General features: G+C 37.8%; 1 protein-coding gene across 2 annotated transcripts in view; it reads left to right on the top strand.

Moving 5' to 3' along the window:
- GNAQ (G protein subunit alpha q) overlaps nt 1–15981 on the top strand; it is a 318212-nt gene that overhangs the window by 220848 nt on the left and 81383 nt on the right. For both annotated transcript variants that reach the window (XM_007516117.3, XM_060199538.1), the window contains exon 3: nt 8132–8286. In XM_007516117.3, coding sequence (XP_007516179.1) covers nt 8132–8286 — 155 coding nt within the window. The remainder of the gene's footprint in view (nt 1–8131; nt 8287–15981) is intronic.

Consider the following 15981-nt stretch of genomic DNA (forward strand, 5'->3'; position numbering starts at 1 on the left):
CATTTTATGTATGAGGACAGTGAGGTTCAAGTAGGTTGAGTGGCCTGTCAGAGATAGACACTCAGTATCTGAGAGTTATGATTGAAACTAGAGTGACCTCAAACTTGTCCAGTCTTCCTCTTTGCTGCTCTGGTTCTCTGTATGAGTCACTGAGGGCTAGGATGATCTCCAGCTGTTAGCAGGTGAAGAAGGACAAAAGGGCTTAGTCAAAAAGAATCAGCAGATCCCCTAACACTGAAGGATTCTACACACAAGATTTACAGTTTTTATCAGGGACCTCATCAAGTCTGTGCCATGTCATTGTAATTTTGCTAGGCTACAAGTTGAATCATAAGCAGCTTTTCGATGGGAATGAGTCATTTGCTACGTGAATGCAGTCAGCTCAGTGTGACTGCTGTTCTTTGTCATTGATGCAGTAATGCTCATAGAAAAGATACATCAACAACTGGTACTCCGTGTAGAATGCACCTTAGTGGAGGCCATCTATTCAGGTTGTGATCAAGTCAGAGGAGGCAAATCAGTCTAAGAAATGAAAGTTCTGGACCAAGTTTTATGTAGGAAATTTTATGATAAAGAGGTGCTAGCAGATTTCAGGACTTCCAGAGTATTATTTCACATGAGAGCAAATTTAAGTTAAAATTACTGAACCAAGGCCACAGAAGCTGGTAGGGATATGTACCTTGGCTTATGGATTTGTGCTGTTTATTTTTTATGTCTTGTTTTATAAATAACTATTATTGGTTAGACTTAACCTGTAAGTACTGTACATGTGCTCTGAGTTCTATTATTACTCTGTATAATAAACTGTGAAGCATGGATTTATAGATTGAATTGTGTACCCAAGGCCATAACCTTCTAGTGCAGAATGAAGGGGATCACCTCCTAGCAATCTGATCCCAGGAATCATCATTTTATTCTTTATTGTCTTTAAGCAGAAGAAAGAGAAACAAACAAAAAAAATAGATCCAGGAATCCCTCCCCTCAAGTTATCTTTTCACTTTAACCCCCTCCTTTTCCTTTACAGTAGAACTCTGATGTGCAAATAAGCACAGCAGGGGGTGGGGGGAACACACCAGAGTGAGACCATTTGAATCTGGTATAGAATTAAAAGTGATTGCAACAGAGGCTTAAACTTTTCCTCTATGTGTGTTGGGCACCCCTTCACAAAGCCATTCTTTTTTTTTTTTTTTTTTTTAAGAAAGGAGACATTAACAAAACCATAGGGTAAGAAGGAGTACAGTTCCACACAATTCCCACCACCCGATATCCATATCCCATTCCCTCCCCTAATAGCTTTCCCATTCTCTATCCCTCTGGGAGCATGGACCCAGGGTCATTGTGGGTTGCAGAAGGTGGAAGGTCTGGCTTCTGTAATTGCTTCCCTGCTGAACATGGGCGTTGACTGGTCTGCCTCTCTCTTTCCCTAGTAGGGTGGGTCTCTGGGGAAGTGGAGCTCCAGTACACATTGGTGGGGTCGTCTGTCCAGGGAAGTCTGGTCGGCATCGTGCTGGCATCCGGAACCTGGTGGCTGAAAAGAGAGTTAACATACAAGGCCAAACAAATTGTTGAAGGACCATGGACCTAAAGGCTGGAATAGTGCAGATGAAGTGTTGGGAGGCATTCCCTGCAGCCTCTTCACAAAGCCATTCTTAATGAGCCGATTATTTGTATTTAAGAGCTTCAACAAATGTGTTAAGTTACCATTTGGTTTTCTGCTTCTTGAGTTTAGAAACAGAAATAAGTGTGACATTCCAGCCTAAAACCATCCTGAGCTGTTAATTTTTTTTTTCTTAATCCTTCTAAGTTGACTATGAGATCTTTTTTTATTTCAGCTGAAGACTTGGCCTTCAGTTTGGAGGGTATGACCCTCTGTGGTAAAAACTCAGTTCCTCCTTTCCTGTGCTGAAGCCACTATGGAAATAGCAGCACATCTAAGATTTACCTGAATTTTATGACCACCAATTCACAAAAACAAGACATTACCACATTGCACATCTTGTGGCTTCCATGTGGTCTCTGCCTAGAATTCTACCAAATTTCCTAAGAGTAGCTACTTAGTTCTCACAATGTTCCCTGTGAAGCTTGCCACCAGCTTGCTAAGATTTCTGAAAGCCAGCATTCATCACAAAATACTGCCATCCACAGTGCTTAACTACAACACAAAATGAAATTGATTTATATTTTGTGTTTTGTTTATATGATTAACCAATAGTGGTTTTGTTGCTCTATGCACAATGTTCAAATAATAAAGAGTAGTCAGTTGTCATTGCTTTGCTATTTATACCACTATTAGAAATTACTTTTTCCTACCCATCGTAGTCTTTTTTTCCATAGTAGTAGTTTGATTTTGCACAATCACTTGTGATTTTTACTATTATTCACATCTGACATATGTACTAATAGAAAACTGTAAAAAAAAAAAAAAAAGACAAAGAAAACTGTCCAATTTATCTTCCTGCTCTAACATATTAAAAAGTATTCTTGCCATGAACTAGACTATGCCTTGCAGAAAGATGGAAGAGATTGTACTTACTTGTTTGAGTGATATGTACATAGGCAATTAAAAACAGTGTGTATTTTGCAAAATGCTGTCATGCCTTTAAATAACTAGCAGAACTTTAGATGAAAGCTCTTACATAAATGCAAATTATGGTTGTTTATACTTGAATGTTAGTTTCCAAAACAGCAAAGATGGAATTAAGCTCTGATGCTTAGGAGGCAGTAAAAATGACTTAGAAATTCTGACCTGGATGAAGACAAAATAGTGACCTGTGCCTCTTGTTTTTGTTTTGTTGTTGCTGAGGCTTCACCAGTGACTTTTCAGATAGAGACAGAGAAAGAGGGAAGAATACCACAGCTCTAAAGCTTCCTGTAGTGCGCTAGGGGCCAGACTAGAAGCTGGGTTGTGTGCATGGCCAAGTAGGCATGAGCTATGTCACCAGCCCAGAAGAGGTGTCTCACAGATCCAAGATAGCAATGATCTTTCATAGATGTTGTAGGTTATCTTTGGGAGATGGTTCACAACTAAGATTTATATTAATTTCACTTAACTCAAATTGAGAGTTAACATAAGGGACAGTGAAATAGCTCATTTGGATAGTATGCTACTCTGTAAATATGACACAAGTTCAGTCCTGACCCCCAATGCATTATAAGAAGTTTCAGTGCTATGACCTCTCTCTCCCTCCCTCCCTTCCTCACTCCTTCCCTTCCTCTTTCTTTCTTTCTTTCTTTCTTTCTTTCTTTCTTTCTTTCTTTCTTTCTCTCCGCATTTCTCCCCCCTCTCTCTTTATGTGTGTATGTATATATATATATAATTTCTCATTAGACTGTTCTACTTTTCCAAAATTAAAAGAATGTACCATTTTTATTTGGCCACTGAGCCTTTGTCCAGCTATTCATTCTCTTTTTTAAGGATCATGCATCTTCAGCTACAGCTGCCAGCTAGATTCTTGTCTTCTCTCTGACAGCTTGCTTGAACTCCTTAGTCAGTATTGAGCTTTACTTGTTCAGTCCTTTATAGCATTGCTCATTGCAGGAACATAGCTCTGCTTTGCCCTACATTGTCAGGAACTGTTTGAAATAATGAGATCTTTTGAAATAGTGAGGTTCTTTCTGCTTAATGATAATGTATGCTTCTAGAGAGAGGCAATATCTTAGCACCTATAGTGTGACCTATTGAAATAGCAGTGTTCTGCAAAAATGATCCTGTTGCTTCTGGGGGTGGGGGTGGGGTTTGTGTGGTATGTTTAACATCATACCCTTTATGGTTAGATGAGGTATCAGAGAATTTAGTTCATTTGTATCATATGGACAATGAAATGAAGTTCTAAAGAAGTAAAGTAGTTTCTTCTAAGGTTAGTATTAGGGATAAAAAGTTCTAGAAGTTGGATATCCTGAATTTCCAGATTCATATAACTTCAGTTCTTACATCCTTCATTCAGCAAATATTTTGAGCCATATACTAGGTGGCAGACACTCTCCTAGGCTTTGACACTGCAGTGTTGAATCCTTCCTTGAAATTTAAAATGATGTCCAGGGAGAAAAATAACAAGTATCCCATAGAGATGTACACTGGCTGCATCACTGAAATGCAGGAGTGTATAGAGCTCTGAGCATAGATAATGGAGTGAAGATTTCCTTGAGAAACTGACTTGTCAGACTTGGCCTTTTATTGCACTGTTTAAATGCAATTCAGACAATATTTTCTGTCTGCTGACTCCTTGATGGACTCCCAAAGAAATTATAGTCATCGCCTTCCTTTAGTGTATAGCCTAGAAGAGAGATAAATTAGTACATAGTAATTAGCATAGAGCATCATGTTGAGATTCCATGCTTCAATGGATGCAAAGATTACACATTTTTTGGAGAGGAGGCGCATTAGGCATTATACATGTATAAGAGATGGCATGTGGCATAGCCCCTGAGCAAAAGCTAAATAAAGTCCAGAAAGGAAGAGGAAAGGCATTTCAGATATATGGGGAAAAAAAAATAGATCAATGTTAGAAATTACAGATGGGATACGGAGGTCTGGTGGTGGGAATTGTGCAAAGTTGTACCCCTCTTATCCTATGGTTTTGTCAATGTTTCCTTTTTATAAATAAAAAATTTTTTAAAATAAATTACAGAAGTTTTTAAGCAATAGAAAATCTTTTCTCTCTCTCTCTCTCTCCCCTCCCCCAACCCCTCATTTTGGTCTACCAGGAATTGAGAGTTTTGCACCTATACTATCCCACGGCTCCCAGGAGCTCTTTTTAAGTGACCCAGTAACATCCTATTTTAAGGATGAAAATGCACCTATTTCCTCAAATTCTTAGTTTAGGAGTCCATAATCCTTTGTCTTGCTTGGATATCATCTATATGGACTGTTTCCCTATGGAAATGATATCTTTGATTGCTGTATTACAAAGCATCTCATTGAGATCCAATAAACATTTGATCACAATAATAAAAACTATCTGACTTGGTTGAAAATATTTCCTCTGGCAAAAACTAACTTCTTTATAAACAGAACTCCTTCTACATGATCTGGGTGTCCTGGTATAGTAATTATCAAATTTCTTTTTAGAAAAATTACTAACACTAACCTATGTCACCATATAGCTTTTACCTAATTCAGAGGGAGTTAGCAGCCATTTCTCCCTATGGGTTATAAAATAGTTTCCTTAATATTACTGCAGAAAAATACTAGGAATATACTTATTTGAGTGATGTGTTATCCAATGGCCAGTACTTGTTCTCGATTTATTTATTTATTATCATTATTATTATTAATTTTAATCATTGTACTGCTCAGCTCTGGTTGATGGCAATACTGAGATTGAACCTGGGATCTCGGAGCCTCAGAATCTGTTTTCATAACCATTATACTATTTCCCATGACCTTGCTCTAGGTGATTTGTGGGACAAAAGTATTATTGGTCAAGCTTACTGGGGAAACAAATGTGGAAGTGTTAGAAATGAGTAAGCTTTACTCCCTCGAGGACAGATGTGCCTTTTTTTTATCTCTTACTAGGTTGCCAATCTTTAAAACTAGAGAGATTTAACATTAAAAAAAAACCTGAAGGGTTTGTATTTCTACCAGATTCCCAGGTTATGCTGCTGGTGTGTGGTGGACTACCTTTTGAGAACTACTGGCATGGAGTATGATAATACAATACAATACAATGTTGTGTTGCTCTGAGGTTGGAGGACAGTATGTTCCTTGAAAGAAAACTTGTGGGATTAAGTAATTTATACAGGGCCATAGGAGGAAACAGAATTTATCCCACAGGAAACCACATAGTATATCCCTGTTCTTGCCTTCAGCTGCTCTCTTGGGATCCTCATAATAATCCAGAGAACCCTGTAAATCCTATGTACCCAGAGGTCTCTAAAATAAGCCAATAGTGATCATCGTAATATCTCAGAATATAAATTATTTATGACATATTCAGGTTTAGTATTCAGTGAGCAAGGGCAGACAGGTGGGGGTTTATTTGACAGTAAACATAGTACCTGAGGTCTGAGGCATATTTTCTGCGAAGTGTGGAAGAGACATTTCACATCCCTTTTGTGGGGTTGGGGGTGGGGGTGGGGATAGGGGAGTCCGATTTAGAGGGTAGAATGCAAAGAAAATGAGTCCAGCACAGTCTTCAGAATCTAGGAAATTTATCATGGAGTAATAGTTGCTATTGAGCCAGGTAGAACCAGGCATCAGAAATTCATTGGAATTGTTTTTCAAAGGGTATCTCTTTCACAGAACTCATTTTGAAGTGGGACACAGGAACTCCATCCCAATAAGATCATGAGTGGCCAGACTGCATAGGTAGGATTGAGATCCAGGGTGGGCCTAGAGCTTTTCAATATCACAGTCAGAACAGAAGTAACTAGCAAAGAATATGGTCTCTTTTACCTTCATGTGTTGGAGTTTCTTTTTTCTATTTTTTCTTTTTTTTCTCTTCTTTTTCTACTGTTGTTGGATAGGACAGAGAGAAATGGAGAGAGGAGGGGAAGACAGAGGGGGAGAGAAAGATAGACACTTGCAGACCTGCTTCACAGCCTGTGAAGCAGCCCCCCCTGCAGGTGGGGAGGTGGGGGCCTGCACTGGGATTCTTGCACTTTGTACTATGTGTGCTTAACCGGTATGCTACTGCCCAGCCACCCATGTTGAGGTTTCTTAAAACTTCATTTAAGAATTAAGATTAGTTTAATGACATAGAGGCCAGGCAACGCCTAACATAGATTACATTTATTAAAATTCTGTATGCTTAAAACTGTAGAATGAGTAATTAGGTCATAATGTGATAATGATAGACACTAACCTAGTTCAGAAAATTTTATTTCCATACAAAATCAAGACTTGTAATAAATTATCAGTCACCTGACTCAAATTTCCAAGGTAATTAATTATTCTGTTATTAGCATATTTATGTGTATGTATAATTTTCATGTATGTTATACCCTATGAAACCTAGTATATTTGGGGATGGTTAGGCAATGAAGTTTACTGGATAATTAAAGGGTTGAACATACAGTATTTTAATGATTGATTGGTTGATTTAGTGGTGCCTTGTGTATATATAATTCCATCACATCCAGGCTGATTCTTTTTTTTTTTTAATTTTTTATTTCAAGTAGAGATAGAGAAGGGGGGAAGAAAGATACTACTGCATCATTCATAGTTTCCCCAGTATCAGTGTCCTAGTGTTTGAATGTGGTGCTTGAACCCAGGGCTTTGTCCATGGGAAGGTGCATGTCCTATCTTTCAGCTTCTTCTTTCAATCTTTTTGAAAATTTTCTACCTGCATTCAGCCAAATGTTATATAATGAAAATTATTATAAAAGTCCCCTTTTCTTGTTAAAAATATCAAATAGTGCAAGTCAAGCACTCACCTGGTTGAGGGTTTGACTTAACATGTATGAGACCCAGGGCTTATGCTCCAGCACCACATGGGAGCATCCTCTAAATGGCCCAGGGAAGCCACTCAGAAGTGCTATCACTGGTACTGGATTTATTCTCCTAAGTCAAAAGTTCTGATAATAATATATGAAACAGGGCTCTAAATCTGATAATATAGATAGAGTAGCTATAAAATAAATATTTTGCTAGTTGGGGTGTGTGGGAGTGGAGGGGGAATGACTACTGTTTAATCAGATTATTGAAATGAACTGTTCATGTGATTTTACATCCTATTCTAAAAGGAACTGTAGTAACAAATTGAGAACATTTTATATTTTGCTAAGACTTAACACACATGAGCTGGATGTACAACGTGTCTGACTTGAATAGCATAGAGAGAGATAGTCCTATCTTTTTCCTCTTTAATTATATAGTTTTAGAATTATGATAATCAACTAAAAACAGTCACATATGAAACATAAAAACAGTAGCATAACCTTATTCTGAGAATGGTTAGATGTTCTGATTTCTTCTAATCAAATTTTAAGTTGCCTTAAGGTTGACTCTGAAAAGAAAAAGTGGCATCATATTTTAAGAAAAATAAATAAGAAGCATTGCTTTGTTATAAACTTGTTTGAAAACCTGTATATGAAGGAAGAGTTCCTCAAATATGGACAATAAAATGTATAAATCAAAGATAATTGTATCCTGGAAAAAGATTCAGCTGCTTTTTTCTTCTTTTTCAAACAGGCTCATGCACAATTAGTTCGAGAAGTTGATGTGGAGAAGGTGTCTGCCTTTGAGAACCCATATGTAGATGCAATAAAGAGCTTATGGAATGATCCTGGAATCCAGGAATGCTACGACAGACGACGAGAATATCAGTTATCTGATTCTACCAAATAGTGAGTATTCATGGAGAAGCCCCTTTGGATCTTTCCTTTTATATTTTTATACAGGTACCCTGCAATTATCACAGTGTCTGTATTATATGCTTTTATATAATATCTGATTTAAACTTCAAAGTAAGGAAGCATAGATATTAAACTTATGCCAATCTAATAAATTTAGATTATCTTATAAAAGAATAGCATCATGGTAGTTATGGGAAGAGTGTTTTCTTTGTTTTCTGTTAGAAAAAATAAGCTGAAGACTAGAACTTGGATTTTATGAACCCATCTCCCTCCGACCCCCCCCCCCAGCTGAAAAAAAGCAGTTCTGAAATATATCTTCCATTATGATTTGAATCTTATAGTAATGATTTTAATAGTTTTTTTTTATCTTTTCCATGTGTTAGAAAACACCTACACATTATGAACTGCAAACAAATAAGCATGATTATGATCTTTAAAACATGAGACTTGCTAGTTTCCAGATACAGAATCTTGACTGTTTTCTGAGAACCATTATTCAGTTGATGGATAGATATTCCCTTGCATGAAAATTGCGTATGAGTCTAATTTTGCATGCACTCCAAAATTGTTTTGTGAACTGTCAGTCAAAGTCATGTTTTGGAAGAGATCTGCATTCTAGAGATATCTGTTCTCTACTTTAAGTCTCACTTAAGATAAAGCCAGGGTTGGACAGTCATTGGTTTAATGTAATCAGCCATTTAGATAATCAGGCGCCTGAACAATGGAATTTTTTTTTCATAGTATTAGCCAGATTTCTCTCAACTTTAATTACATTAACCCAGCATTTGCCTTGTATGTTGATTCTGGGCAGATAGTAGAATGGGTGGAAAGTTTTCAGCAGCCTTAGGCCAGTTAATATGATGAAACAACCCACGGGCTAAGTGCAGGACCATGGAGGAAATAACGAACTCCATAGGCTTATTGGCATTTCTTATTAGAACATAGAAATGCAAGATATATTCATCTCTGTTATTTGTTTTTACCAGAGCTCTGCTCAGTTCTGGCTTATGGCAATGCCAGAGATCGAACCTGGGACCTCAGGCATGCATCTTTATTTTTTCCAATATAGTGAACCATTTCTTAATCTAATTCTGGGCATTTATGTAATGTTTTGCTTCAAGTCAAGCATAGAAATATTATCTGGTCATAATAGTTCTTGTATTATGACAAATTTGAATTATATATTTCTGGAATGTGACAGAAAATATCAATACCATGCCTATCAGTTTTTAATATAATTTATTATCAAGCCTACATTTTAAGTAGAAGGAAGTTGCTATTGGTAAGTTATGTTGAATGAGCTAACATTAATCTCTGTTTCTCTGAAATGGATGTTTTGTTCATTCCTTGTCTTCTGTTTCCATCCACACCTTATCACTCTTCTTATTCCCAGTATTTCTCTTTTGCTCTCTGCCTTGCTGCTCTTGGTGCTCTCTCCTTTTCTCATTTCATCCCCTTAACCCCCAAACTCTCACTATATAAGTTTCTGTGAGTACAGAGATGAAAAGAGACATTTGACTCTTGTCTGTTCCAAATTCTGCCCCCTCAACCTTTGACCAGCTGTCTTTCTTTTACTTCCTGCCCCCTCTGTCCTTCTGTTTCCTTTGTCATTTCAAATATCATTTCTCTCATCCCATGTTGCTGTTGGGTTATATCCCTCATTCCCTGTTCCTGCTCATTTTGTCTTCTCCTCTTTGCCTTAACTCCACTCAGCATCTCACTTTGGTGTTGTCTCTCTAGGCTTAAGATAAGTGAATTCTTCATTATAAAGTTAGGTTTACAGATATATCCTCCTCCTCACATTATTTTCAACACCTGCCTTTTTACTTTTCTTGTAAATCTTCTATCTCCCCATCCTCACCTGTTTAATCTTGACCAGCCACCTGTAACTTCCTAATGAAAGGCTTTGCTATTAGGGCATCAGATATTCAATAATAAGGCGTTAGGTCTCCTCTTTAGGGAATGGTTTGTTTTCTGCTTCTGAACTAGACCTTCTGAGAGATCTTTTGTACTGAGGACATCTTTATCTGCTACTGTGGTTGTGTTTTGGAGGCACAGCTCCACCCCATGTGTGGTGACATTTCCTCAGTTCAAAATTGTGGCTTCCCAGATAGGTACTCGGGAGTGTATAAAGCAGATGTACGTACATCTACTTGCTCTTGGGCAAAGAGCTAGTCAAGGTAATTTTTGCAGACCCCCTATTAGCACTATAATTCTGTTAAATACGCCATTGTTGTCAGCACAGTCTACCACAAGTGCTTTGTGCATATTTATTCTCTTTGTTCGAGACAAAGATGTGGGGGCATATAGAACAGGCTGATCTAAACCTCTTCAAATGTTTATCCTTTAAACAGTTCAAATCTTCCCTAGTGGGAGTGGGAAGAAATTGCTTTTCTAAACTGTGTGTGTGTGTGTGTGTGTATGTGTGTATGTGTGTATGTGTGTATGTGTGTATATATACATATATATACATTTGATTCTTTCATAAATCATATCTTTATGCAAAAGTAACAACTCACAACTTGTTCCTAACACCCACATTACAGTATGCATCTTTTAACAAAAATAGGATATCTCCCTGTATAATAAATTATAAACATACTACATCTAAAATATGTCATCCTTTTAATCGTTCTATAATCAATTCATTTTCAACTTTTTAAAACTGTGTGTTTTTTATTTATTTATTTTTTTTAGAGAGAGACAGATATAGGTAGGGGGGAAAGACATCTGCAACATGGCCCCACTGCCCTCCCTACAAGTCGAACTGGGGGCTTGAACCAGGTTCTTTGCACATGGTGGTATGTGTATTATACCAGGTGCTCCACTGCCCAACTCCAGCTTTCCTAGTATCTTAAAAATGTCCTTAAGACTCATGAGTTTTAGGACTACAGGTTGCATTTGGTTGTTAGATCTCTTAAGGGTCTTTTAATGTAAAGTCCTATTTTGCCTTTTATTGGTGTGTCAACAAGCCTAGTTGTCCCTTCATAATATGACTTAACTTGATTCTTTTCTTGGATTTACTATAAACTGGAATTTACATTTAAAATCCTGATTAGATTCCAGCTGGACCTTGTGAGTAGAATGCACTGTAAGTAATGTTCTATACCAGTTTACCCAGCAGTGATGTAGACAGGGTTTGCCATAGTAGTATGGTACTGACACACTGCACAGTAAAATTTTATTTTTTCTTCCTGCCTCCATAAGCAATGTGGAGTTCTGAGTGTTCTCCACCCCTCAACTCTTCATTTAGAGGTTTTGATTTCCACTGACAAGTCTTATTTGATTTTTTATTTATAGGTGATGTAAAAAAAGATTTTATTTTTGTTGTTCTGTTTTTACCTGCTCTTTGATTATCCTGAAGTCCATTTCATATTCAAATGTATGTTTTTATTATTTATTTATTTATTATTAGAGACAGAGAGACATCGAGAGGGAGAGAGACAGAGACACCTGAAGCCCTGCTTCACCACTTGTGAAGCTTTTACCATGTAGGTGAGGACCAGAGGCTTGAACCTGGGTCCTTGCACACTGTATGTGAGCACTTAACCAGGAGGTGCACCACTACTTGGCCCCTTCCAAATGTATATGTTTCAGTCATTTTGCTATAATAATTTGTTAGACTAAATATATAGCAGTTATATAATTTATTTATTATCATACCTACATTTTAAGTTGAAGGAAATTGCTATTAGTTAATTATGTTGAATGAGATAGTATAAAATGGGAATCTTTCTGGTTAAGCAGGGATATTTGGTCAGCCTTTTAAATAAAACCAGTGGGAGAGTTTTGTCTTTCCTTTTATTTTCTTTCTTTCTTCCTTGTTATTTTTTTTGCCTCCAGGGTTATTGTTGGGGTTCAGTGCCTATACTACAAATCCACTGCTCCTGATGGCCATTTTTCTCATTGTGTTGGATAGGACATAGAGAAATTGAGATGGGAAGTGAGAGAGAGAGAAAGACACCTGCAGACTTGCTTCACAAGTGGTACACTGTGAAGCATTCCCCCCTCCAGGTAGGGAGCTGGGGACTTGAACCCAGATCCTTGCATGGGTCCTTGCACTTCATACTATGTGTGCTTAACCCAGTGCACCACCACCCAGCCCCCTTTCCTTTAGTTTTGCTCAAGGAGACTTTATTTACTTTAAGGAGGAATGGAACCAACCTAATTCCAACCACTTAGGAAGGCATTCATTCCTTGTGAAAGCTCATGAGTTAGCTGACCCGTGTCTTTGATCTCTGCCCCTGGATAAATTCATCCCACAGAGATCAGTGCTGATCATCCTGGCCCACCTGGCCCAGCCATGTTCTGCACTGCCGGGTTAGTGTTGATGAGGGTATAGATCTTGTTTCTTGTGTGTTACTCACTGCTAGTAATGAATTCATTTTCACATAATAGCTCACTTGAATAATGTTCTGCTTTATCACGTACATGACCCAGGCTTGAGACCAATCCCCACCACACTGAAGGAAGCTTCAGTGCTATACTCTCTTTCACACTGCCTGCCTATCTCCATCTTAAAAAAAATAATTATGTCTGAATGTAGGACCAACTTCTCTGGGTACTGACTGTCCCAATTAGATTAGAAAGCATATAGGTATCTAATCTCTGACACTGTGAGAGTCAGGGACTGCCATCTATGTGTGCTCCAAGGTTGCAAGGTCATATTTATTCTCTCCAGGAATTTGATGGTTGTAAAAGCCAATGGGGGCCACTTGGCAGGAATACTGACACCAGAGGCCAAGCATGACTCTTCTGTCGGATGAACAACTCTTCCTCCTTTAAGACATGTTACTCTCTCTAAAAGCCTTTCCCATTATCAAGATAGAGATTCCTCACTGTAAACAGTTACTGTCTCCTCAGTGCCCAATAGTTGTATTCTAATTTTTGATATTCAGAAATTATTGTTCTTTGAAACAATAAATAAATAGACAATTCCTACTATTTCAGTGGCCATTATGCAGACAGATTCTCTCTGTGACTATTTAAATGAGCCATGAATTATCAGAACTGCAGACACTCAAGCTTTTTTCCTGCTGCTTTTAAAGAGGAATGTGAAAAACCTATCATCAAAAACAATAATAGTTGCTACTTGCTGAACATTTAATGTTGAACTCTATGCACAGTCACTAACATGCATTGTTTTGTTTACTTCTCACAGCCACCCAAAATGTTAAATACTGGCTTGTCAGAAAAGTTATGACACATTTTTGTATAGGAAAACATAGAAAAATGCATCATGACTTTTCTGACAACCCAGTATTTCTGCTCTCTTTCTCACAAAGAAGAAAATCAGCTCTCAGAAAAGTTGAATAACTTGTTCAAGATCACACAGTGAGATGAGTGGCAGTTGAATTCAGATTCGCTTTGGCTTTTAACCACTGTGAAATACAACTTTATGAAGGGTGGACAGATGAGAGAAGGAAAGAGAGATTACTGGTGGTTGTAAGGTAAATATGTGATAAATTAATACATAAGTCATTTACCATGAAAGCTGTGAATTATTTAATAATCTTTTATCAATTTTAACTGCAGATAGTCTCATGTTTACAGTTGAGAGGGGAAATGATACAGAATTTACTAGGAAACAAACCCAAAAAGATTGGGATTGTCATCCTGAATACTTTGCCTTGTTTAATAGCACATCAGTTCTTTATACAACTTAAAAAATGACCTAAGTCATAGATAATTCAGACATGTTATTTTTTTATTCTATCCTACAGTCTTCCATCTTCAGGTCTCTCTCTTCTCTCCCTCCTCCCTCTCTATCTCTCTTTCTCTATCTGTCTCTCTATCTCTCCCCCCTCCCAGTGACTTTTTGCAGAAAGAGGAGCTAATAAGAAGAAAGACAGACAGAAATAGAGAGATGAGGAATTTCCACATGATGGAAAGTCATGTTGGGATAAGTTTCCATTTGACTTTAATTTGGTACATTCTTCCAGATCTGTTCAGTGCATTCTACAATGCTAGAGTTTTATAAATTTCTTTCTTTGTTATGTTTTTATTTTTTTATTAAAAAAATAAAACCATAGATTCCCCAGAGACACACCTTACTAGGGAAAGAGAGAGGCAGACTGGGAGTATGGACCGACCAGTCAACGCCCATGTTCAGCGGGGAAGCAATTACAGAAGCCAGACCCTCTACCTTCTGCAACCCTCAACGACCCTGGGTCCATGCTCCCAGAGGGCTAGAGAATGGGAAGGCTATCATGGGAGAGGGTGGGTTATGGGGATTGGGTGGTGGAATTGTGTGGAGTTGTACCCCTCCTACCTTATGCCTTTGTTCACTAATCCTTTCTTAAATAAAAAATTTAAAAAAAAATAAATAAATAAAAAATAAAAATAAAACCATGGACTCTGAATATCCTCAAATAAATAGCACAATAAACAGATGGCTTGTAGGTTTGCTTTTTTGTTTTCTGGGGTTCACCACCTGTTTAGTATAATGAGACATCAGGTCAAATGAGTTCACTGCCTACAGTACCAAAAGCTTCCTGACATTATTAGCCAGAGAACAGATCTTAATCATACTGGCATATAGCAAGAAAAATCTTCACACTCTAGCCTTCTGGAGAAAGACTATCCTATCTGTGTCTACTTTAGAAGAACAAATAACATGGAAGAGAGAGAGAGACCAAAACATCCCTAATCTTGCTTTACTAAAATCTCCTCCAAGGAGCTCAGGAAATAATACCCATTGAAATTTCCAGGTGCTTCTAAGACCATAAATGTCAATCATATGAATAAATTGACTTTGGGCATGACTCAACATTGGAGTTTACTTCTAACTTCATCTTTACATTTTTAATTTAATTTAAAAACACACAAAGTAGGTTTGAGTCCCCAGTACACCTGAAGGGGGAAAGCTTTGCACGTGGTGGAGCAGTGTTGCAGGTGTCTTCTCCTCCCCCCAAACCCCCCAGTTTCTGGCTGCCTCTATTCAGTAAAACAAAGATAATACAAAAAGTTTTTTTTTTTTTAAATATGCAAAGAATCTTAAATATTGAATTGAAAATGCAAAAAGAATTTTAGAAGTAGATTAGTACATCCACCTAATTTAGGGGTAGGTATTTGTTGAGTGATACTTTACTAAGTTTTTGTCTAATGAGTCAAATACATGAACTGTAGGGTATATTAACCCTGACACTTATAGACATCCTGATTTTGCTGTTTATTTGATGATAAGAAGGGAGCATAGGTGGCCAGGTGGTGGCGCTCCTGGTTAATCACACATACCACTATCCTAGGACCTGGGTTCAAGCCCCAACTCTCCACCTGCAGAAGGAATACTTCAGGAGTGGTGAAGCAGGTCTTTAGGTGTCTTTCTCTGCCCCTCTCCATCTTCTTTTCCCTTTCAATTTCTATTGTTCTGTCAGAAGAAAGAAAGGAAGGGAGAGAGGGAGGGAGGGAGGGAAGGAAATAAACTACCAGGAGTGGTAGATTTGTAGTACAGGCACCAATCTCCAGCAGTAACCCTGGTGGAGGGGAAAAAAAAAAAAGAGGAGGAGGCGCCTACTACAGGCTTTGGAAGCAGGCAGAATCTTTGTAGAGTGAGAATACTGACACAGTTCAGCAATACATAGAATTCTCTGGCACTGACAACCTTTAAGGGTTTGTTTAAGAAAGCTTCACTTTCTTCAGACATGACATGTGATCTGCAAGCTCTATGTTTTCTTCTATATTTTG

Source organism: Erinaceus europaeus, chromosome 10 (assembly GCF_950295315.1).
Source record: "Erinaceus europaeus chromosome 10, mEriEur2.1, whole genome shotgun sequence".
Taxonomy (NCBI): Eukaryota; Metazoa; Chordata; class Mammalia; order Eulipotyphla; family Erinaceidae; genus Erinaceus; species Erinaceus europaeus.